The 25,649-nt window shown below is 35.7% G+C and overlaps 1 protein-coding gene across 1 annotated transcript in view; it reads right to left on the minus strand.

Annotated features, from left to right (window-relative positions):
- sh3yl1 (SH3 and SYLF domain containing 1) overlaps positions 1–16,197 on the minus strand; it is a 26,260-nt gene extending 10,063 nt beyond the window's left edge. The window contains exons 1-5 of the mRNA XM_060880050.1: positions 15,924–16,197; positions 4,855–4,965; positions 3,645–3,758; positions 3,091–3,155; positions 1,756–1,868 (exon numbers count right to left, since the gene is read on the minus strand). Coding sequence (XP_060736033.1) covers positions 1,756–1,868; positions 3,091–3,155; positions 3,645–3,758; positions 4,855–4,965; position 15,924 — 404 coding nt within the window. The 5' untranslated portion in view covers positions 15,925–16,197. The remainder of the gene's footprint in view (positions 1–1,755; positions 1,869–3,090; positions 3,156–3,644; positions 3,759–4,854; positions 4,966–15,923) is intronic.
- Between the last annotated feature and the right edge of the window lie 9,452 nt (positions 16,198–25,649).

A 25,649-nucleotide genomic window follows, 5' to 3' on the forward strand; every position in this document is an offset into this window, starting at 1 on the left:
GTGTTTGAAAGTATAAGCCTGTTGATGACAAAGGAAGTCAGTTAATAAAAAAAATGTTTTGTTCCATTTGACAAGATAAAACCATTTTAATATTCATACACTAGATGTTAGAGCATAGTGCACAGTGCAAATGTCTCAAATCAGCTTTACAGAACATTATAAACATAGTACAAAAAAATTCAAGATTAACATTAATCTTGAACTTTTGTCTAATATTAGACTTATATTTGAGGCGACTGTGAAAGGAAAAACTCCCTTAGATGGAAGAGGAAGAAACCTTGAGAGGAACCAGATTAAAAAGTATCCGAAGTGCAAGAAACTTCACCAGAATCACACTTGTGCGATAATAATGAGAAGAAAAGATGATGAGCAAACAGTTGGCTCAAAGCCACATCAGTCTAAGCTTCTGGCACAGGAAGGACATGCCTCTGGACATTCTAGAGAATGGCATAAAAATGTGTCATCATTGTCTAAGGTGTTTATGCAGTTAATAAATATATTAAATATTCAGCCTATAAAATTTGTTGGAATTTATTTTATTTATGTAATATAGACAGACAGACAGACAGATAGATAGATAGATCAAATAACACATATGTGTTTACTATCTAAATATGCTTTTACCTTTTTCATTATGCCACAGTTCTAACCTCACAGCTTTCACACTGCTATAGTGTGTCTCTGGTTTGTGCACCAACCTGTCAACTAAGGGAAAATGTTTGTTGCAGGGAAGTCCCTCAGCTTAGACAGAGCTTTCATGTGTGTCAACAAGATACCTTGGCAGGAAATTAGATATGATTCCCTTCCAATCTGTTCGTAGAATGATTGTAGCACATACATTTATTATCATGAATCACTCATAATCCAAAACCACCCACTGAATTCATTGGCTGTTGCTCAAAAGGCATGTTTTAGGGGTAGTGTTACTCTTTATTTTATCTTAACATTTCTACATTTCCCATGCACAAATAACAATGTAACAAAGTATTTAATTTAACTACCGGTTCTTACTGTGGTGAAGTGGTACCTGTCATTACATGTAAATCTCACCAAAAAGAGAGGGAAAAAAACACATTCATACTGTGCTTGCTCATGCTTGCTAAAAGCATAAATCACTGTTCATCAATAGGAGCTAGTGCCAAAATAAAATAAACACAATGCAACAGATAGCTATATTTATCTCCATTATAGAGAGAGAGAGAGAGAGAGAGAGAGCTCAAGTTTTAAATTGTATTCATAAAACCACCAAAAATGATAGCATTTTAAATGTATAACACCTACATTACATATACTGTGTACTGCACCTAAAATAAGTATTACTGTTTTTTGCCACTTTACAAATGACTTCATAACTTATTGCAAATAGTACCTAGTATACATTCCACCCAATACGTTTTAAGAGTATGTACACCCTTGCTGACTGTTTGACTTGCACTTAATGCACTTAATTTGGCAGGATGTAAGTGTGTGGATGTGCAGAGATGAAGCCAGCATTGACAGAATTGAGATCACATGCATCTTTTAAAGTGAGGGTCCCAAACACTATTGCAAAACACCTGCCTCAAGATCTCGTCGAAAAAATTATTTGGAAATAACAATTACAATAATCTAATCGAGCCTTCCAGACGTGTGACTACTGATGAATTCCAAGAACTGACTACACTCATATCTTTCAGCAATGCTACAGCCTCACTGTCAAAGTGCTGTCAACACGCTGAAAATGTTTGACATGGAGGGTAAAGGATCAGCTCCTACCTGCCAAGAGGACCAACAGCTACAGTGCAATTCCCTCCAAATGTGAGGTTTCCCCCTTTGCTGAAAGCTTCCACTGCTCGTCGCTGATTCAAGATGATGACAAAGTCAGATGCCTAAGGAAGAAAACTAATTAGATGAACACACTCTTAAATTCAACCATCTTACAGTTACTGAGCTACATGAACCTGGTATCTCTTACTTCCATATCTGGGATTGGAAACTGGGATTTTTAAAGCAAACATAAAATTCCCATGGCTGAATAGAAAAGCGTAATGGTCTTAAAAAGTCTACATATCCAAAATTTCTTCATTCTCCATTTTTTTTAAATAGCATAGATAGTAAAGATAACCCAATATGTGCATGCATTAAAAAGAGCAAAATGCAAATGCAATAATACAAATATGTTAGTGCTTTTGAGCACCAATCCCACAACCTGAAATCACTCGATGTGGACGATTAATCAACAGTGTCATTTCACAAAGGTTTTCGGTACACAATGAGTCACCCAGTGGTGAAACTGTAGACCATAATATAAAACCCTGACTATCTCTTCCTGGTGCTGACAAATGACCAAATGACCTTTGCGGGAGCACATGTGGATGATTGCGTAGGCCAAAGATAGAAGGATCCAGTCACTGTGCTGAAAAATGATGAAGCCAGTTCAGGAGCTGCAAATAGCTCTCTATTTAAAGAGCACCAGTGCCGGCATTTATAAAGCATATGAGAAATCCTCTTACAGTCTTTTTTAGCTAAAAGTATGTGAAAAAAAAAAACCAAAAACAAAAGTGTAGTACAGCCTGAAATGACTAAAAAATTTCATTATGCATTCTTGTATGTAATTTGCAAGTCAATCTAAATTTCAAAAAGATACCATCGGACAAATCCTACCAGCTCAGTACAATCAAAAGTACATACCAAAAAAAGTAGCATATACATAAACACACAAACGTAATACTCTTATGTCCGTGTTGATCCAGAATATTTTTAGCCTCAAGAGTCCTTTAGCCTCAATCCATTTAATCTGTCTGTATGTATACATTTATACAAATTTCAGGTGCCATTCTTACAATATTTCAGGACTGCTAACAGGATAGAAATATGACAAATATTCTCCAACAGTAAGTGCAGGGATGGAGTATGGAATAATTGTATGATGCCATTGCCACCTCCTGTAATGCACAACCTGCACATAGTGACCACTTACTGTATATAATGTGCACTTACGCTTATTAACAGAGAGTATCTGGTTCTGGTCTGGTATGTTTTTAGTCCCTGGTTTAACGAGACTTTACAATCATATGCATAGTGTGAAATCAAATTTAAACAAAAACCTACCTCCAACCCGATCTCAAAGCCTCCACCAAGACCAGCAATGCCAATGGCTGAAGGAGCTGACCATCCTTTATCACAGAAGTAACAGTCATGTTTAAATAGGCTACATGCATTCTATGTGTTTTTATGCATTTTTAATCATATTCTTTAATCCACAGGATCAGCTTTCACAGTGAAATTAAAAGGTGCATCAAAACCATCTCACTAGTTTTACACAACTAGTATAGCTGGGTAGTTTAACTTGTTATTTAGCTTGTATCATTGTAATTGAAAAATGTTGTAAATAGAAAAGTAAGTATAAAGTCATTTGACCATCGGGTACATGTGTGGGCCTTCAGCAGTATTTGGAAGTGCACATATTTGGAGATACACAATTGTCTAGCTCTTTGCATGCTCTAGCTTGGGATTTCACTCCACCAGAACTAAGGAATTCAGCAGGAAAATCTAGATTATAGATTGACATATTTATCATGATGTTAAATAGATATCGTAGACTTTTAGTGGCCAATACACATCATGCCTTACTAATAAGGGGTTTCAAAATATAATCAACTTACTTCCATCAGCAAGACGAGCAATCACGATCCCACTTCCTCCTCGAGCAGTGATCATGAATCCTGCTTTAAAGACGGATAAGATAGCCAGTCCATGGGCTTTGGCAATCACATGGGCTTAATTGGACATAAAGAAAAATGATTGTAAGGACAATCTATAAACCAAAGCAGCATCATACACAAATCAACACATTGTCTTGTATTTGCATTTGGGTTAGACATTTGAATATGACAAAATGTGAAACTAAAGTGATATTGTAGGTAATAAAAAGTGAACAATATAAAAGTCCAACATATTTGATGACAAATAGGCAGATGATGCAATCTTACCCAAGTGCACATCAGATTATTAACTTAGCACGGAAGTTAACTAATAACTAATAATAAAGAAACAATTATCATATCAGCTGAATTTCTGTTTTTTATGCAATCCATCAGACCAAACTCATTTTTACTAATTTCTACTTTAAATTTGCAAACATTTCTAGGATTCTTTTTTCACTTTACAATTGTAGTAGCAGGCTGCTTAATAAAATTAAAAAGTGACGGGCCTAAGGACCTTATTAAAAAAACTACAATTGTTCAAATAAATGAAATAAATTGTTTAAATGTATGACACTTTGATTTCTTTCTAGAAATGTACTCAATGCACCTGATTTGTAGCAGCACTAACACACTAACCTTCCAGTACAGAGAATGTACACAAGTGGTTATAGAGTGAGGATCAATAAAGAGAAAGACATGAAGACATGTCATAAAAGTTGTAAATCATCATCATGAGCTAGCTTGTCTTGATATCAAACAACATTTATGACAAAGTAAAGATTGCCAAGTAGCATTTTAAAACCACTTGGATAAGAGTCTGAACAATGCGCAACATAAAAACAGTATTTTTGTATCACATGTTGTAGATGTTTGTTTTTGTTAAATATCAATTTGTGGAGACAGATAGATTTTTTAAAACAAACTAGGCTCAATGTATGTTTATTAAAATGCTAATAATAATAATAATAATAATAATAATAATAAATTATTATTATTATTATTATTATTATTATTATTATTGTTAAAAAGCAGTCAGATTACACACTAATGACTGAACACCACTTAATTATTTATTAATGGCCATTTCTGGAAAACAGGTTTCTTCATCTTTGTATTTTATGATAAAAGAATTTAACCTGAAATAAAGTAATGGATAAATATTGTTTACCTGGAATAAGTTTGTCAGGGCCTTGTCTGTTGGAAATCTCTGTGAATTCCCGTAGGATTTTAGCAGCCTTCTTAGCTTCAGACTTTAGGTTGGATGGAATGGGGTTGTTCACTGTAAATAAACAAATTAACAGCATACTTATATTATATATATATATATATATATATATATATATATATATATATATATATATATATATATAAATAAATAAATAATTATTATTATTATTATTATTATTATTATTATTATTATTATATATATATATATAATAATTATTTGCATAGTCAAGATAGGACGACAGGATACCAAAAGCCTCATAGTAGCCTAAACAACCTAGTCTTAAAAACTATTCAAAATAAGAATTAATTTATCTGGGTTTTATGAGTCATGTCAGCTGCAAAAATTCATCTGTGTCAACATTAGGGGTAGATCAGAAGCCAGATATAAATTTATGCCAGTTTATCAACTTTCTGCCTAGAGCTGATTACATCAATTACTGATCATTTGAGCTAAAACCTTTACTTCAGATACAGACTAGCTTCCTGTGACACAGAAACTCTGGAAGTCAGAGAGGTGAGGTGATACTGCCAATGTCACTGTAACCATGATGAATCCTGCTAATTACTTTTAGACTTAATTAAAGAAAAATTAACAAGTAAATAATTGTGGGTGGAGCCAAAACGTTTTGGGAGTGTCCCACTATAAACTGCCTCTGTTAAAATATCACTCCTGAGGTGTCTTTCCGCACCCTCGACTTTATGACTAACGGCACAAGCTAAACAGGTATTTTTAGTTGTAAAAATTAAAACAACTTGTACTTGAGTTATCGCTCACACTTATTTATCTCCTGACATCATTCCATGTTAAAATGAGTAACACTAGCTAAACGTTTTTGCATTTATTTGATTCTGGTTATGATTTTTCAAGGTTTCCATAACCTTATCTGGCCTAGAAGACCTGCAATATGCCCAGATGCCTGTACGTACAGGTCCTTTGGCCTTAACTGGTCATATGTCATATAATTAAAATTTTATTTGTCACATACACAGACATGCAGTGAAATGCTTTAAGTTTTCGCATATCCCAGGTTATTATGAGCCTGGGGTCAGAGCGCAGGGTCAGCCATAGTACGGCACTCCTGGAGTAGGTGAGGTTAAGGGCCTTGCTCAAGGACCCAACGTTGATGTCTCAGCAGCTTGTGGGCTTGAACCCCGACCTTCTGATCAGTAACCCGAAGCCTTAACCACTGAACCATCACGTCCCTTATATGAATATAATGTTTTGTGTATATTCATTTGGCAGATGTTTTCTCTCTGTGCCCAACAGCATAACAGTGTTAATCTCTCCTTGTATGGAAACCTTCAAGTAGGCAAAGAACTGTAACTAGTGAATTTACAGTATCTCTTTTGCAGAAGAGATCAAAGTTAATGGCCCAAAAATATGGAACACAGATTAATCGTTTGCTTTTCAGAATCTCGATCCATGCCACTGTGTCATCCACTGACGTGATCCACTTCTAGTCTGTACATTTTTGCATGCATATTTTTCCTCACCACCCTAAATCTTTTCCCACTGACTCATTAAAATTTCAGGGCTGAATCATTAAATCTATAACTAAAGATCAAAAAGCCACCTGGTGAAGATGAAAGTTATTTTTGGCAACTGGTCTCTTGTCATTAGTGAGAAATGTCACTTTCAATGCAGTCTTTCAAGTTTTGGAGTTCCTAAAACCAGCCATAACAATTCTCCATTACACTTGGGAGACACCTGCCTCAATACACACACACACTGTTCATGGCAACGACCGATTAGGATGTTTTGAAAATAGGTGCCAATCTTCATTTGTTTATTACATAGCCAGCTCACAGGGAGATTAAGCATAATGAGCAACAATGAAAACACAGAAGAACAATGCCGCTTGTGGGCAGAAGACGACTTGGCCATGGATATGCATCAATTATAAATTGTTATACTAATGGTTCATCATATAGTTACAACCATTAATAAACCATATAATGAGTGAGTAAATTATTTACCTTAGACTAACATACAATAATAACTGTTTTTTAAAAGTTACTTTTTTCAACCAAGTGATCAAAGGGTGTTATTACCCCAAAGCTCATTATCTTCCTGCTTTTAATAGACTTACAATAACAGCAATTTCCAAAACGAACAAAATTCTTGATGAACGTCATACTTTTTATATTATAGTTACATTTAATTGTTATGGAACTTCTGCGGAACAATCTAGTTCCTGTTATTACTTACACTCCTATAAACAGTCACTCACTCACTAACTTCTCTTATTTTCCTGCCATATGAAAGTTAAGACAAAAACATTCTTGTCATGTTATCGAGTAACAACCACACCCTCCATCTTGAAGGCTGCCCCATGCTAGAAATCATAAAGGAACACCTTACAATGCACAAAGAGCCTATCTGAAATAACTGAATTGCATGACCATGCATGATCCCAGCTGAACCGTTGCAATAGAAACGATTAAGTATTAGAGCAAGTACATTATGAAAAAAAATTGATTCAATTTTGTTATAGAAAATGAAAAACATTCTGACCAATCAGAATTGAGAATTCCAGAGCACTATAGTATAACAGTAAGTAGTGAAAATTTTAAATGTCTTACAGTTTTCTTATAAAAACAGAAGATTCAACTTGACCTTCCATACTTTCAATATCACTTAATGGCCTGAATTCACTTTCCAATTTGCATTTACAAACATAAATAGCGAGCGTAAAGTTCTCATCTCATCACTGACTGTCCTTTTGCCTCAACCCTCCAGAAACATGAGTATTTCTTTTTTCCTAAGAGCAAAATCAAGCTGAAGTTCTGACGTATTGGTCAATGCTAACTACTTAAGATGTGGTAGCCTAGTGGTTAAGGTTTTAAAAAATTAAGTCACACTGGATAAGGGTGTCTGCTAAATGGCAGAAATGTAAATGCAAATGTTAAGAAAGTCACAGCTGTGTCTAACTGGATCTGACTGTTTTCTGTGGGTGCATCACATGAAAAAGCAAACGACTTACTAAGAATTTACTCATTGTCAAAGCTACCCAAGGTTCACTTTGTGATGTTCCCCCGTCACATGTGGGAAGTGACGCAAGCGAATGCTGCTATAATAGCAGGTGTCAGAACTCTGCATGTAAGTATCAGAACTAGACCATAGAGCAATGGAAGAAGGTGGCCTGGTCTGCTAAATCATGTTTCCTTTTACATCACATGGGTGACCACGTATGTGTACAATGCTTATGTGGGGAAGAGATAGCACCAAAATGCACTTTGGGGGAAAAAGGAAAGCCAGTAGAGGCATTGTGATGCCCTGGGCAATGTTCTGCAGGAAAACTTTGGTTCCAAGCATTTATGTATTCATATAAACAGTCTTCTTGTTCAAATCTGTATTTGTAATCATTTAGAAAGTTACCTCTTGAATCAGAATTGTGTATTTGTTTACACCCCTACTCTACTGGATCATATTAAAAGCATTATTAATAAGTATTATTCCATACACAACAAACTAATTTAAATGGAATTCACTTTGCACATACACTGCTGCTTTAAAACACCTGAATGGCACCGGGTCTATTAGTCAAGTTAGTGCCAACATGAATTCCACTTATACTCATAAAAGGTATGATATTGCGATTTAGTCCAGTGTTGATAACATTATTATATTTACTAGCAAATTCCACACAAGACAACACGATCTTTATATCGTTCATATAAAATGAAACAAGTAAAAGTTAAGACAAAAACATTCTTGTCATGTCATGGTTTGACCTGGGTGTTATATTAGACAGCAACTTGTCTTTTGCTAATCATATCGCCCATATTACAAAAACAGCCTTCTTCCACCTTAGAAATATTGCCAACCTAAGAAACATCCTAACTTTATCTGATGCTGGTTCTAAGCTGTAATGCATTACTAGGTGGTTGTCCTGCATCTTTAATAAATAGACTACAATTAGTCCAAAATGCAGCTGCCAGAGTTCTCACCAGTTTAGAATTGATTACAAACTTCTGCTACATACAATTCTCTGAATAGTTTAACTCCCATGTATCTAACTAGTCTTCTAACACGTTACAATCCTTCACGCTCTTTGAGATCACAAAAATTATGACTTCTGGTAGCTCCCTGAACATCAAAGTCTATTAAAGGCGGTAGGGCATTTTCGTATTTAGCTCCCAAACTTTGGAATAGTCTTCCTGTTTGGGGCTCAGACACACTTTCCCAGATTAAATGTAGATTAAAAACATCTCTCTTTAGTCAGGCGTACACAATACATCCCATAATATTGTTCTTTAATACATGCACATTATCATCTAGTGTTTGCTAATATTATGAACAGCAGCTGCGCTAATTCCTCTCCACTGCTTCTCTCTTTCTACCCATCCCGAGGCATCCAGAAATTGTACCAGCTCTGTCTTCCGTGTCATGAAGATTTTGGACCTTCACTGACATGAGACCAACCATGTGAGGATTCCAAGGCATCTAGAGATTTACCAGCACCAGTTGGACTGTGCTTCATGAAGAATTCAAACATACTAAAAGGAGATGCCGACGCCATGTGGTCTTTGAGGACCGGCTGTATCTTTTCACACCTCCGGTGTCACCCAAATTACAATGAGGTTCCCCTTTGGGTCTGGTTCCTCTCAAGGTTTCTTCTTTTACCATCCAAGGGAGTTTTTCCTTGCCACAGTCCCCTGAGTCACCTCAGACTTACTCATTGGGGATAAATACAAACACATTTAAATATATCTAATATTAATCTTGAATTTTTGTATTATGTTAAACTTTATTTTAAGCTTTTGTTTTATGTTTATGTTCTGTAAAGCTGCTTTGAGACAATGTCAATTGTTAAAAGCGCTATACAAATAAATGCGAATGAAACTGAAATAGAAAAACAAGACTTTAAGTTCTATTTATATAACCCAACTAAAATTTGGTTACCCATGCATGATTGCTTGAGGTCATGTAAAGTCTATTTCCTCTAACACATTGCACTGACAAGTCTCAGCCCCATTCACCTGGAATAAGTTCACCTATAGCAGTCCTTCTCATGGTATAATATTATTCATATGAACATATTTTAAAGTAACTTACAAACTATTATTACTATTAAAAGTCCTTTCAACTGTAGGATTTCACATAAATCATTTAATGGTTCTCCCTGAAAAAACTACTGAAAAACTCCTGACATGTTTTCTAGATATAATCTACCATGTATTGAAATCAAGAATCTCAATCTTAATCCAAGCATATACACTCAATGTCCACTTTAATAGGAACACCTGCACATTCATGCAGCTCTAATCAGCTAATCATGTGGCATATACATGATATACATGCTCTCATGCAGTCATAGGATTTGAAATTACAGCCACTTATTCAAAAACTCCTAACTGTTACTACTTAATTACTATTTTCAGATAATTATAGCAGCATGTAGCAGTATATATAGTTACCATTACAATCATTTTTATAGGCTTTACTCAAGCTCAGAGGCCTTAGGTAATACAGGTGTAATGCTTAGGTCTTTGTACAGTCATGTTTTGTCCGTTATAATTATTATACAGTTCAACTGCAGTTATTTGTTACACCTAACCTTGTATACTGTCTCAAATACAGCTCCATATTTAACACCATGCCACCGTTGTTGTACCTTAGCTGCCCCCTGTTCAGGGTCACCACAGTGGATCATCTGATCTGCACATTTTGATTTCTGGCACAGGTTTTATGATGCAACCCTCTCTACCATTCCAGCGCCAGGATTGGAAAGGCACCAAAATTTAGCTGGGTTTGCTCCTTGCCCAGTGAGAGCACAAGATCCTGTCACTAGACCACCAGACAAATACCCTTCCAACACCATTTACACCAGCAATAAATATACAGAAATTTGTACACCTGCAAAATCCTCTTATATGGATGGTGTAGAATGGATGCTAGTGAGTCCAGGTTGGTATGGATAAGAGTTGGCTAAATATTAAAAGAAATCAATTCACAGACTAATATATACTTGAGCATGTTGTCCTTACTTACTCCTTTTGTGGTACGTAATAACAGCTGTTCGCTATCCTGGAGTCAGCTGATACCAAAACTGTGTAAGCAATAAGCTTCTTTCTTTTCTGTTTATTCATTTATCACAAAAGCCTCTTGTTTTTTGTGCCCAAAGGCTCAAATTCTATTCTTCTTAAAGGACAAGCTCCAGTTTTTTCGATCTTGAGCAAATCTCTTATTTCTCCACACTTTTCCATCACTTTGATAGAAGTTTGTCTTTTTTTTCCTAGAACCTCAGAACTTTTGTGGCTCATCTCATCTCACATCATATTTATCGTTTAAAACCCAATCGTCTTCAGTGTAGAGCAAATAGACAAGAATTGGTTGTTCCAGTACGTTCAGATTTGTCAATATAAAAATAAGGTATATACACACACTGCCCACATAAGGAACACCTGTTCCAATCCTCTTGATATATTTATGGCGATAAATTGTTGGCCTGACTGTTGTAATTAATTGGTTTATCACCGCAGTCACTCGGTGCAGAAAAAGGTCTTTGTTCGTCTAATTTCAAATATACTCATATACTTACTGTTGAGTTCGATAATGGTTGTTGTTACACAACCTGAGGAATTTTATTTTCGTTTCAACGGCTCAGCAGTCATTGTTAATCTATTCGTTGGCACCAATAAATGTAACTTTGTAATCATGGCAACATGAATAATATGGGCCCCATCAGAGCAAAAGAAGAATGTCCGCATGGCCGAGAATGGACGTGGAGTACTGTATATCTGTGTCTAGTTGTAACAATGCAACAGGTGGTGCAACAAGGGTATACATTTAATCACAAGGTGTGGCATAGTGGTTATTTACTGGTTTATCGGCAAAATTCTTGGCTCACACCAATTAGATCTCTCTCAACAGTAGGAACAACTGCTCTGAATATAAACTTATGGTCTTTGATATGATAAGTATGTTAGAAAGAGCCTGCAAAGATGTCTGAACATTTAAGAGATTTAAAAAAAAAAATTTAAATGTATTTTTTTTAAAAAAAGAAAATGTTATTTAACATTTGCTTTCAAAAGGCCATTTAAACTCAAGCTCGCCTTTACCACTATAGTGTCACCTTTATCAAACAGTCATCAATCTCTATTTAAGTTTCAGATGTGGCTTTACCAAACATGGCTAGGACTTTGCAGTCATAACTTATAACATTCTCACAAAAAGCAGAAAAAATTTCTTACAGCTCCCTGGAAATAATATATTGAATGCTGTTCCATCTATCAATTCATATCCGCCAACACAACAGCATGAAAAAGCTCTGCTGTCAGACTGAACTGCCCAATGGGGGGTAGATTAACAAATGCAAAAATCATATAAGGAATAACAATAAGAATACAATTTTTATGATTATTACTGTACCAGTAATTGTTGCTTACGCAGTTTTACATGATATATTAGTCTGTAATAATCTGTGAATAAGTGACTCAGGAAGCAAAATGAAAAAAGAATGTGAAATGCAAACGCTTGCGACAATGTGATTATTTCTTAATTCATATTTACCGGAGATAATGACATATTAGAAATGCAGCTTCCACCCAGGGTGAGAAAGCACAAACATCTGCTGTGATCAGAGCCAATTGAGAATTTGACTTTGATTAATTCGAGAAGGTGAATTCTGAGCAACTGCGATAGTGAGGCCATAGTTAATGTGTCAGACAAACAAGTTCAGAGATGAAACTGCAGAATGATCTCTACTTAATGTCATCAGGAAGAGATGAGATCTGAATGACTTTAAGCTTTCATGTAATGCACAATAAAGTTTCTCTCACATGTGCGGTGTAATTGAATAGAGTATTATTAAGTGATCACGTCTAGAGTTATTTAAGAAACACCACAACCAACCCGTAATACACAGCTTTACATTTTAGGTCTGTTTGAACAAAAGCTCTTAATTACAGTACTTTCTAACCTTTCCATGTGAATTAATTTTACTATTTTTTCTTAATATTATTATTGTCAATACATGAATATAATAACTATTATTATTATTATTATTATTATTATTATTATTATTTAATTTGTTGCATGAGAGTTATATATTTTGTTTTTATTATGCAGAAAAGTAAGCCTACATGGGACACCAGTGTGTCAGAGGGCAACATGCACACACATTCACAACTTGGAGCAATTTAGCACAGTTGGAAGAAACCAGAGACCCCAGAGAAAACCCAGATCTGGAGGTAATAACAACCTGAGTTTAGGATCAAACCCAGGACCCTGTAACTAAAAGGCACCAGTATACTGACATGGTTGTATTACATCTGCATGCAGATCCGAGTAACCGGTGCCGCAGATTAACTGTGGTCTTCTGTAAGATTTAAACACAATGCAGTTGTAGCAGGTGAACCAGCTAATGCTATCCAGCTAAATAAAATACAAGGTAGGGTCGAAGGAGAGAAGAGCAATTTTCTTGAGCAAGCTGAACCAAAGCTCATCAAATTCAAAATAGTCTTCTCTGTTTTGATCCATGTGACTTGGTGTTAAATCAGGCCAGGTTTTTGGCTTATCCTCTTTCAGAAACAAGGATTCGAGACATACAGTATCTGTGCTGGTATGTGTCATGTGTGTGTCAAATTTCCCACTAATTTGAACATAATGCTCAGGAAAATAATGTTTTAGAGTGTATCAACCCCCTACCCTGGGATCAATGATGCTTTTGCTTTTATTTTTAACCACAAAATGCTGCACCCTGTAGATTTAATGTTGCAAAATGATATCAAGGATAGGACAGAAATCAGAGTAACAATGGCATTTCTTAAAACTCAAGAGCATAGTTTTGGATAGCTGGGCCAAATTATACTGTAGTTACAACTATTTGGCTTGTGTACAGGTTACACATTCAAATGATAAATCATTTATATACCCTGTAGCCTGCTCCAGTGTCCAGACATGTCAACAAAATTATCCCCAAAATCCCCAAACCCAATTTTATTTTATTTATTTATATTCTATGTAATGCAGCGAAAAAATCTTAGAGAACCAACAATGCAAACGTAATTTATTAAACCATTTATAGCTTAACTGAACTGCAAATATATTTAAATTTGTCACGCTCACAATCTCATTACAACATACTTTATGTTGTACTGAATTTTGATTGGTCAATTTTTTAGTTGCGCCTTTAATATATTTTTTTTAATCTTAATTTTGCCACTATAAGAATTGGACAGGGACAATGGATGAAAATTAGCCTATCGGGCTCTCTCTTCATTAATAAGCGTTGTCCCTCTTAAATAAACTAATAAATAAAAGTAAAGAAAATGCGGGTACTCTGGTTTCCTCCCCCGGTCCAAAGACATGCATGGAAGGTTGATTGGCATCTCTGGAAAATTGTCCGTAGGGTGTGATTGCGTGAGTGAATGAGTGTGTGTGTGTGTGCCCTGCGATGGGTTGGCACTCCGTCCAGGGTGTATCCTGCCTTGATGCCCGATGACGCCTGAGATAGGCACAGGCTCCCCGTGACCCGAGGTAGTTCGGATAAGCGGTAGAAAATGAATGAATGAATGAATAAAGAAAATGCCTTAAAACTACAAACCGTTTCCAAACAAGCAGGGATAATGATGCAGACGCTAGAAGGCTTCCTGTTTGCGGGAAGCAAATAGTCTTCAGCACACCAGGGAGTTTTATAACAAAGCCCTTATCAGTCACTTAGTGCTGGCTTTATTGAAAAGCAATTAAAAAAAATTCCAATGCAAACAGAACCAGTGTACATACACCACCTTTTATACACAAGCATTCTTCTATGAAAGACTACTTTTATTTCTAACAAGGCATTCAAACTTGATAGCGTAATCCATATATATTAGTCCGTAACTGCAATTTATATTTACATTTACAGCATTTTGCAGACACTCTTATCCAGAGTGACTTACATTTTATTTCAGTTTATACACCTGAGCAATCGATGGTTAAGGGCCTTGCTCAGGGGCCCTGCAGTGGCAACTTGGTGGACCTAGGATTTGAACCAATGAACTTCCGATCAGTAGTCGAACACCTTCCCCTTAAGTCGAATAATTTATATTATTTGAAGCCAAACATTCAAGGTTTACATTAGTTTGTCCCCTTATGCGATCGTGAGGGAATGAGGAATATCATGAGGGTGGCCCACACACTCAGCTGGGATGTCCACAATGACAAATCCACAATTTAAAGTCTTCTAGTCATTTATTTTCTAATCTATTGCACAACAGGCACCAAACACATATATGCAAAATATTAAATACAAGTTAGAACGCTAACATTAGATTCACTAAGCCGCCGGCCCACAGGGAATTCTACTGTTTCTCCAGATTAGCCGGTTCAACATCACGCAGAACTGTGAATACGACAAAAACAGTATTTTCCGAAACTACAGGATTTTTATATACACTAAATATTTTATGCAAATGCTCCAATGCTCGAGCTCACATCAGTGCTGCATGGGACATGGTTGGCTAGTGGTTAAGGTGTTGGGTTACTGAACAGAATGTCATGAGTTCGAATCCCAGATCCACCAAAGCGCCACTGCTGGGTCCCTGATCAAGGCCCTTAACCCTTAATTGCTCAGTTGTATAAATTGAAATAAAAATGTAAGTCACTCTGGATAAAGGTGTCTGCTAAATGCATGGTTATAGGAACTGAGAGTCAACTTTGAAAAAATATTTCATGTTTTAAACTCTTTTCTAAACTCCATTTACAAGAAACACAAGTGAGTGTATCACTGTATCAGTGAGTGTGTCATCTATAATCACTTATTCGTGTATTTTCCAGCTAGTCATTAACACTTTATAGTACATATAAAAAAAACACTACTTTCATTCCACATTAAAATGTCCTCAGAAAAGCGTCCCTATTAAGACGTTTTATTATGCAAATTATATGCAAATTATATGCAAATTAGACTATGACAAAAAATTTTCAAGGTTTCTTCCCCAGTATAGAGAAAGTAAATATAGCGTATATAGATAAAAGTGAGAAAAGAGAGAGGAGAGAAAAAAAACTCATTTTGTACTTACTCTTTTTTTTTTTTTAAACCGAAAGTTGACTGTTTTTCGAGGCTTGGAGACGCTGAGTTTTGACTCGTCTCACCTGGCGCAGGTAAAGCAGCTTGAGTTATGCACGTTATTTACTTCCGATATACCTGTCAAACCTGCTGCCCTGGTCATAAAGGACCCCAGTCACAGTACACTATAGAGAATATATATATGTATAGCTCTCTAAAACTCTTCAAAAAGCCAAATTAAGTTGATACAGTTATTTATTTTTTTACAGCAAAGAATAGTCTAAATGTATGTTGACAGTTTTGGATCAGGCACAGACTGGACAAAACCGGAAAACAATGACGTCGGCTGAATGAGGACCCAGAGCGCGTTGCTATGGAAGCAGCACCTGCGCAGAGGTGATACCTTACTAAAAGGGTGCTAGGATGAGCGACAGACAGACAGACAGACTGACAGATAGACAGACAGACAGGCAGGCAGGCAGGCAGATAGATAGATAGATAGATAGATAGATAGATAGATAGATAGATAGATAGATAGATAGGCAGACAGACAGGCAGACAGACAGACAGACAGACAGACAGACAGACAGACAGATAGATAGATAGATAGATAGATAGATAGATAGATAGATAGATAGATAGGCAGACAGACAGGCAGACAGACAGACAGACAGACAGACAGACAGACAGACAGATAGATAGATAGATAGATAGATAGATAGATAGATAGATAGATAGATAGATAGATAGATAGATAGATAGATAGATAGGCAATTGTGCATAAAGACTATTAGGCAGAATGTACAGTAAGATACATAGAAATATAGATATAGATATTGCAGACGTATGTAAGGCTGGATGTGATTATTTATATATATAAAGAAATTTTTATTTATGGTCAGACATGAAGATCCTGTGTAGCCTGTCAGCTGCATGGACTGTAATAGCAATGTGCTTATATATATTTTTTATATATAATTTTTTTTAATATTATTTATTTAATTATTTATTTAATTATTTATTTATTTATTTATTTAAAATAATCAGATTGCAATCGAATTATGTTTAACTTAGATTTGCTGTGAAACAAGATTAACTCTAATTCTTTATCTATTCGGTATTGTTATTCATTGCAGTGAACAGCTTTTGCTCTAAATGACTATTTCTCAGAACATTGAAAAAGAATATATTATATAATTAATTCTCAGAAATAAACACTTTTTTACGCAAACAAACTTCCGCATAGATCAGATTTGGGATCAAGAATATTCATCTAATTTTTTATTAATTACCTGAGAGCTTTAATACATTTTAAAAAGAAGAGCAAGGATAACCAACTTAGTGGCAACTTGATAAATAGAAGATAACCAGTAGTTAAAGGTCACTCTCTAATTTAACACAACCTTTTATAATGCTCTTCATTAGGTCGGTCCTGTCCGATAGATATTGCTGTTATCTTTCATATGGCGTGTTTCATCTATCCAGGAGAGGGCATTATGTGATTCCAGCATGCAGTTATTCAGGACAGCTTCTTGCCATTTAAGAAATCATGAAGGATCCAAATGGCAGGATTTTCTTTTAATCTCTCCGTTGTCTGAGGTTACATCAATGTTGTCCACTGAGAACATTGTGTAAAAGTGTGTCTTCGCCCCACTGTCTTGCCAAACAAAGCTCAGATGTTAGCTCAGATGGTAACTGTATAGTGCAAATTAATTTAATTGTGCAAAAACATGACAGAAACACAGTAAAAAAAAACTTGTTTATGCGTATGCGTAGATCTTAAGTTACAGCTTGAATACAACAAACCGTACGTTTTATATTTCTCTTTGGTGTCCTGGTTGTGAAATATTTTTTTCTCAAAAAGAAAAAAAAAACAAGAAAAAAAACAAGAAGAAGAAGTCTTTTGATTAAAAAGTATTGTATTTCTTTTAGTGAACAGGTACAACCAAGGTTCAATCTTAGAATATCTATTGTTAGTTTTATTAATCTTAGTATCCTTACTAGTATTAGGATAGAAAAAATATTTAAATGTATTGCTCATGGAGCACCATACAAAACATCACAGGCTAAATCAAAATATCTATAAACATATGAAAGTATTTTTAAGTTATTAATTCCATTTATTAATTTCTAATATCTACTTTGTCATGGGGGGGGCACGGTGGCTTAGTGGTTAGCACGTTCGCCTCACACCTCCAGGGTTGGGGGTTCGATTCCCGCCTCCGCCTTGTGTGTGTGGAGTTTGCATGTTCTCCCCGTGCCTCGGGGGTTTCCTCCGGGTACTCCGGTTTCCTCCCCCGGTCCAAAGACATGCATGGTAGGTTGATTGGCATCTCTCGAAAATTGTCCGTAGTGTGTGATTGTGTGAGTGAATAAGAGTGTGTGTGTGCCCTGCGATGGGTTGGCACTCCGTCCGGGGTGTATCCTGCCTTGATGCCCGATGACGCCTGAGATAGGCACAGGCTCCCCGTGACCCGAGGTATTTCGGATAAGCGGTAGAAAATGAATGAATGAATGAATACTTTGTCATGGTGGATAACACTGGGGGTGAGGAATGATACTTCAGGGTAACAATTGAAGGGTAACATGCGCACATACATTCACACACTCATTCTGACCTACAGACAATGTTGGGAGTTTTCATGATTTCATTGTTTGCAGGAAAATTTGGTAATGAGAAAACTGTCTTGAGGACCAGAAAGAGCACTGACCACAACAACCACCATGCTTCACCATGAATATTGTGTTCTTTGGGTGTCTTGTTTTAGTGCAAAAGTCCTACCATGGACTCGTCTTGCCACATGGTTTGGCAAGATTTTTATTTTTATCATATATTTATATTTTATATTTTATTAAGGGCTTCATTCTAACCTCAGACAAGTGAAGAAAAAGACATTATTGTTGTCCACATGGACTGACCAGCACTTGCAAGATACTCCTACATTTTCTTTAATTTGGGATGTTTTTATGCCTGTAATCTTTTCATTTAAAGTTGGAAATACACAAAGGTTTTGAAGAAATATTTAAGAGAAAGGAAGTATATCTTCAATCTTTTCTTTAAGATTTTGCACTATTTCTTGGTCACTATTTAGGAACACATTTTCCTTATGCTTAATCTCTTCTACTGAAGCATATATTGTAAACAGATGACACTGATAGATTTGATCTAAAATGGATCATGAGGTTTTGCAATAAACATTTGGAGTCCAGATCTATAATCAGGGACATGCTGAATGCTAAAAACTTTTCACTCAAGTTGCCAGTAATATAATTTGCAATTAAAATTGTTGTATTTAATTAGAAATGATTAAAGTGATCCCGATGTGAGACATTTAATATTGAGTGTCCAATAGATGGCAGAAAGCTGTATTCCCTACCACATCAATCCGTTCAATCACCCGCTCTGTATAATTATTGTCCTTGTCGCTATTAGAAAGAAATCTTTCTCTCCTTTTAAAAGTATCTTCTAGTGTGTGTTGCTTTAGTGCCGCCTTTGGCTGAGTGTCCTGAGAGAACATGTTGTATTTAAGTCACACTATCTAATTTGTGGTATTGTATGCAGCTCGGTTGCTATCGCCACACCAAATGCTCGCAGTGCAGACAGAGAGACTGTTGGATTGCTTTCTTTTTCCTAGTTTAAATATTTCCACAATGCAGACATTGAATCCTACCAGAAAATTATTTTTTTGTCATTATTGTCAACTGCCTTAACATGCTCTGATACCAATCTTTGAGATTGTGACATCACTACCTTCACCATCCTACTTCTAAAGTGTTTGTCTTGTCAGTCGGTCCATTTTAAAGGTACATCTTGTTCTTATTAATGTCACTATAGTGCTCCATTTTTTCCACTTGATGATATGACTTTCACGTGATCCAAATGTACATCTAATTCATGTTTTAGAAGTTTTTTGTTTCACATTTAATTTGGGGTTAATCTGAATCTTTTAATAAATGAGAGATTTTTAATAATTTATGTTGAACATGAGTTTGAATGTGGTGAATTCTAAAAAACAGTCATAATAAAAAGTTGTCCACACTTATGCAACCAGGTTATTGCAAGTTATTTTCCTTTAAACATTTTTAACATGAAATTTGTTGTTTTTACATTTAAGGTGGAAAAAATCTGACATGACTTTCTTGGTTGTCTTTCATTTTTGGTCTTTTTTTCTTTTTTTTCTTTCTATTAAAAAGAACAGGTTTGTGAAGATTATTTATTTCAGCTATATAAACAAATAATGGCAGTGCAAGACATAAAAACATGCTACAAGACTCTTTTCAGTCCTGGCACCAAAGTGTTGGAATGAATTTTCCATCACTGCCAAAACTACTGAGTCATTAACAAAGACTGATGACCCATTATGGTATTCTAATCGGTGACCTATTTGTATTAGAATGAGGACATGTTTATTGTTAGAGACTGCAAACACATTTGTACGTCATTAATAAACGTGAAATGCTTTAAATATAATTATCCCTCGAGGGAAAGCCTTAAATAGTCTGTTGTAGCATACGTCAGTGTGTTTACAAAACAAAATTTTAGCAATTCTTCTGAAAGTATACAAAGTACACTTTTTCTACTGGTGTTTATACACTTGTCATGTATTTATTTATTTATTTGTTTGTTTGTTTGTTTTGTTTATTTGTTTATTTATTTATTTTTCTGCTGTTTTTTTCCCTGACATTTTGCCATCTCTCATACAGTACGGTTAAGAAACTCGACTAGACTGGATTTTCTTGTGCGCTCTGGCAATGACCTAAAAACGAAGTAGTCTTGGTGAGGGAACACACACACAAACATGCACGGTAACGCAAGCACACACTCCAAACATGAATCATGCGTATGAGTCATCTGATGAAGTTGTACAGACGTCAGGTTCCTATTTCCTCAAGGAGGCTCTGAAGCCCTTGGCTCATAGAATGCAGTAGCAGCTCTCGCCTCCCCGGTCTGGAAGCCAAGAGAAAGACGCACTCACTGCTCCCATTAGGGTTGTATACTACAAACTCCCCAGATGTCAATTATACACACCCAACTATGTAAAAAATTTAACAAGTGTCTCCTCCTTCCTACATACAGCAGTGTTTTCAAGCCTCGAAAGAGACATCTGGGGAAAATGTAAACAAACTGAAGTACTGTACTTAAATTTTTTATGCATATTAGAACTAAACTAAATCGCAAACCCAGACTTTTCTATTACTATTTTTTAAAAGCCTGTTCAGCATCAACTGCGATCCAATGAAAAATTAAGTTGGTGGGATTTTACATAGTTTTTGTTTTTTTAAAAAACAAGGACAATTTCTAGGGATGACATGAGTGACTACTGCTGCTTCACATGTATTGCTATTTGGTATACAGTATTTAGTTACATATTTTGTTATTAACACCTTATAGAGATGTGTGAAGAAGGATTACTGAAAAATCTGGGGATTTTTTTTTTTTTTTCATTTAAAGAAATACACAAAGGTTTTAAAGAAATGTTTAAGAGAAACGAAGTATATCTTCAATCTTTTCTTTAAGATTTAGCACTATTTCTTGGTCACTTTTTAGGGACACATATCCCTTACGCCTAATCTCTTCTACTGAAGCATATAAACAGATGACACTGATAGATTTGATCTATTTCAACTGTAAAAGTTTGCTATAATAATGCCAAAATGGTAAACTGCACAAAGTACAGCTTTGTTCTTCCTTCCATAACTATTCATTCATTCATTCATCTTCTACCGCTTATCCGAACTACCTCGGGTCACGGGGAGCCTGTGCCTATCTCAGGCGTCATCGGGCATCAAGGCAGGATTCACCCTGGACGGAGTGCCAACCCATCGCAGGGCACACACACACACTCATTCACTCACGCAATCACACACTAGGGACAATTTTCCAGAGATGCCAATCAACCTACCATGCATGTCTTTGGACCGGGGGAGGAAACCGGAGTACCCGGAGGAAACCGGAGTACCCGGAGGAAACCCCCGAGGCACGGGGAGAACATGCAAACTCCACACACACAAGGCGGAGTTGGGAATCGAACCCCGACCCTGGAGGTGTGAGGCGAACGTGCTAACCACTAAGCCACCGTGCCCCCTAATTTGCAATTAAAATTGTTGTATTTAATTAGAAATGAATGCATGAAAAATAGAAGCATTCTCACTAGCCAACTCAGAGATTTATATAGCACTTATACATATTACTGACAGTTAAAGATGTCATTAAAATATAATTACAGCAAAGTCAAAATTATACCAAAATTTACACTGCCCTGTTATTATCAGCTGTTTAAAGTTTGTATATACTATTGTATTACTGTTGGATTTTTAATGTAAAACCTTTAAAATGCAGCCTTGGCATTAGAAATAGTTTTATTTCTAAAGATGATTTTATTATTTTATATTTTCTTTGTCTATTTCAGCTGAGTTTAAACTTGCATCAGGTTTATTCCCTTTATCTGCTATTTGTACACTGCTCAATAAAATTAAGGGAACACTTAAATCACAGAATGGATCGAGAAGAACAAAATATACAAGCTGAAAATTTTTAAATATATTGTGTAATTCTTAAAAACAAAATGATGTGACAGGGTCAGTGGAAACCAAAATCATCCACCCACTGAGGGCTAGAATGAAAATCACACCAAAAATCTCATAATGAATCTTGTATATAAGTGTGTATAACCCTCACGTGCCTGTATGCACTCCTGACAATGTCTAGGCATGCTCCTGATGAGATGGTGAATGGTGTCCTGGGGATCTTCTCCGAGACCTGGATCAGGATATCAATGAGCTACTAGACAGTCTGTGGTGGCACTTGGTGACTTCGGAAGCTCCGCTACAATTCTCAATTGGATTTAGATCTGTGGCCACTCAATGGCACCAATACCTTTGTCATCTAGAAACAGCCTACACACTCTGGCCACATGAGGTCAGGCACTGTCATGCACCAAATTGTGCTAATTTCTGGTTAAATACATGGTTGTTATATTCATAGAAGGGGTTATAGGGATATCTGATATACTTTATATATTCAATGGCGTATTAACTTAGCAAGAGGCTCTTGTCCCTGTAGGGCAGGACAGTCCATTATCAAGAATATCTACTCCTACCCTGATTAGTCACACCTGGATTATTTAATTACTTAGAAGCGTAATTAATGTATTGTGTCACAGTAATTAACGTACCGTGCTTTAGAGCCAGTAAAATCAAAAACTAGGTGGAGTCTAAAATGTACCTTCTTCTCACCACCTCCATTGTGTGTCCCAGATCAAACACTCTATCTCATAAATATAACTCTTCAGTGCTTCCATCAGTAGTTTGGGACGGATGATAATATAACTGTGTCCTTTAGGACACCAGGCAGGGTTCTCCTTGGAGGAGTTGTTTAGCCTGGAATTTTAGGGATAAAGAAACAGGGATAAAGTATATACAGTACCAAATAATATTACTATATTGTATAATGTATTATTGTATAATGTATAAATAAAAATATTTATCAATACATATAAATATTATTATAATTTTTGTAGGGTCATGATGTTATTTAGAATTTGTCAGTATCTACATTTAACCTTGCCATTATTAATAACGTTAATAAAATATGTTTACATACAGTTATGAATTTTTAACAGTTCTTCTGAAATTCTTGAATAATGTGAATTACATTTAACAATTACATTTAAGACAAGTAACTGAGATTTTTGCATCTTTATTCATCTTGTCTTAATCCTGTTTTGCAGAATAATGGTCAATAAAAATGTAGTACTGTTCATAATCAACCATAGAATATATGTAATATGTTCAGACTGTCATTTTTTTAGGGAGAGTTCAAACATGAAATATTCCCTCTATCTTGAGATCATGGTGTTAAGGGTATAGTTCAGGAAACTGTGAGGCTATTCCAGCAGAAGAGCATGGGAGTATTCTGGGGTACCATTCACCAAGGCTAAACCTATACTTGTTTGTGTTTATGGTGTGGAATTAAAATTCTGGCTTATATATCAAGCTCAGGTACTTAAATGACGATGGAGGATTTAGTTTTCATCAATTAACCAAACGTAGAAACCAGTAGGATATTGTCCAAATTTCCACTTGTCCAAGCACTGCTTTAGGCATATTTCCAAAATTCCAATTTTTAAAAAAAGGAGTTTTTTAGGAAATCATTTGGTAAGCAGCTTTATGCCACAAGTCCACCTTTTCATTAATGGCACATCTGCATACCCAAAAACCCAGAGGCCACTCAATAATGGTCTAGTCAAACCCTCAACACTCTTTACTTCCTCAAGTTCATAACCCACCAAAATGTGGAGCCAAACTAGACGATCCTAGAGAGGACTGTTAACAGGCTTTCCACCTGGGAAATGAGTGTATTTAATCCATTTATTAGCAAAGATTAGGGTAGATTTACTAAGTGCCTGTCAATGGAATTCATCTTGAATTTTTAACATTAAATATTTAATTCTTATCCATTACGTACAATAAACTGTGGAAATGTTTGTGTTCAAGTTACTCTGCAATGGACTAGCATCCTATCCATGCTGTGTCCTTACTTTTATCCTGCGTTCCACAGATTCACCTTGATTCACCACTATTCAGATCACGATAATGCTGCTACTATATAATCCAATGAAGGAATAAATGAGTTAACACCATGTAGAAGTTGGTAAGCATTACAGATGCCATGAAAGTTAATAAGCAGATCAGAATTTTTATAATTCAGTTTATTTTAATGTAATATCTGTAAATATTTTCCTGATTCCTAAACTGAAATTTTGTTGGATGGAAATGTTGACCGTATTTGACATCATTAACCTTGAGATTAAAGATTCTGTATAACCCAGTGAAGATTTTAGCAGTCACTACTATGCTGTTTTATAATTTATAAACCTTTGAACATTCTCAGATCATGTGTTGAGGCCCTTAGCTGAGTTAATGAGCTTATGGAGTTCTTTGAATGCTTCATGTCACTTTGAGGAGAATAAATGTTCTCCACAAGGTGGATGACTAGTGTGAGAAAAGTCAAATGAGAGGAAGCACAGAATGTTTTAAGCTGAGAATGTCATTTTGAGGAATGTTGTGTCTAGATAAAGACCAATGTAAAGATTAAATGTTAAATATTAACTTTTTTTTTTTGGCTACACTCAAGCTCAGGGAAAAAAAAGTGTCCTCACAGTACTATGGTGCTCAGGCAGTAAGACCACTGTGGCAGCACAAGTTTAGGCTACTTTATGGATTTTATAGGTACATGAATAAATATTACAGGGATTTTTCCACTTTACTACCATGAGCACATTACATTCTGCCACTGAAAGTAACCGATGTAATTAAATATTGCACTGGTTAAAGGACATGCCCAAATATATATTTTACACCAGGCATTGCTCCCCAAATTTTACACAATTTTGTGGCCTATGAAGTAATGGCACATGATCTTTAATCTACTTTTTAAAGAATTGAATATTATACAGTATGTATCATCAAGACTAAAAAATGTGATTCCAAAATTATGCTCTGTTTATATGTGCAGAGATTCTTATAGTTTCTTTCAATGCTTTCAATCCATCATTTTATATATAAAATAGCTGTGCACACCCTTTACAAGCAATGCTCTGAAAATTATAGACTAAAAAGTTAGGGCTGTCTATTAAAAGGTACAATGTGTCACTCATCCTCTGAGTCAAATACAAAAGCAGATAGTACACAAAAGTCAGAATAATACCTTACCACAATACAATAAACAAACCCCTGA

Source organism: Tachysurus vachellii, chromosome 10, assembly GCF_030014155.1.
Source record: "Tachysurus vachellii isolate PV-2020 chromosome 10, HZAU_Pvac_v1, whole genome shotgun sequence".
NCBI classification, from domain to species: domain Eukaryota; kingdom Metazoa; phylum Chordata; class Actinopteri; order Siluriformes; family Bagridae; genus Tachysurus; species Tachysurus vachellii.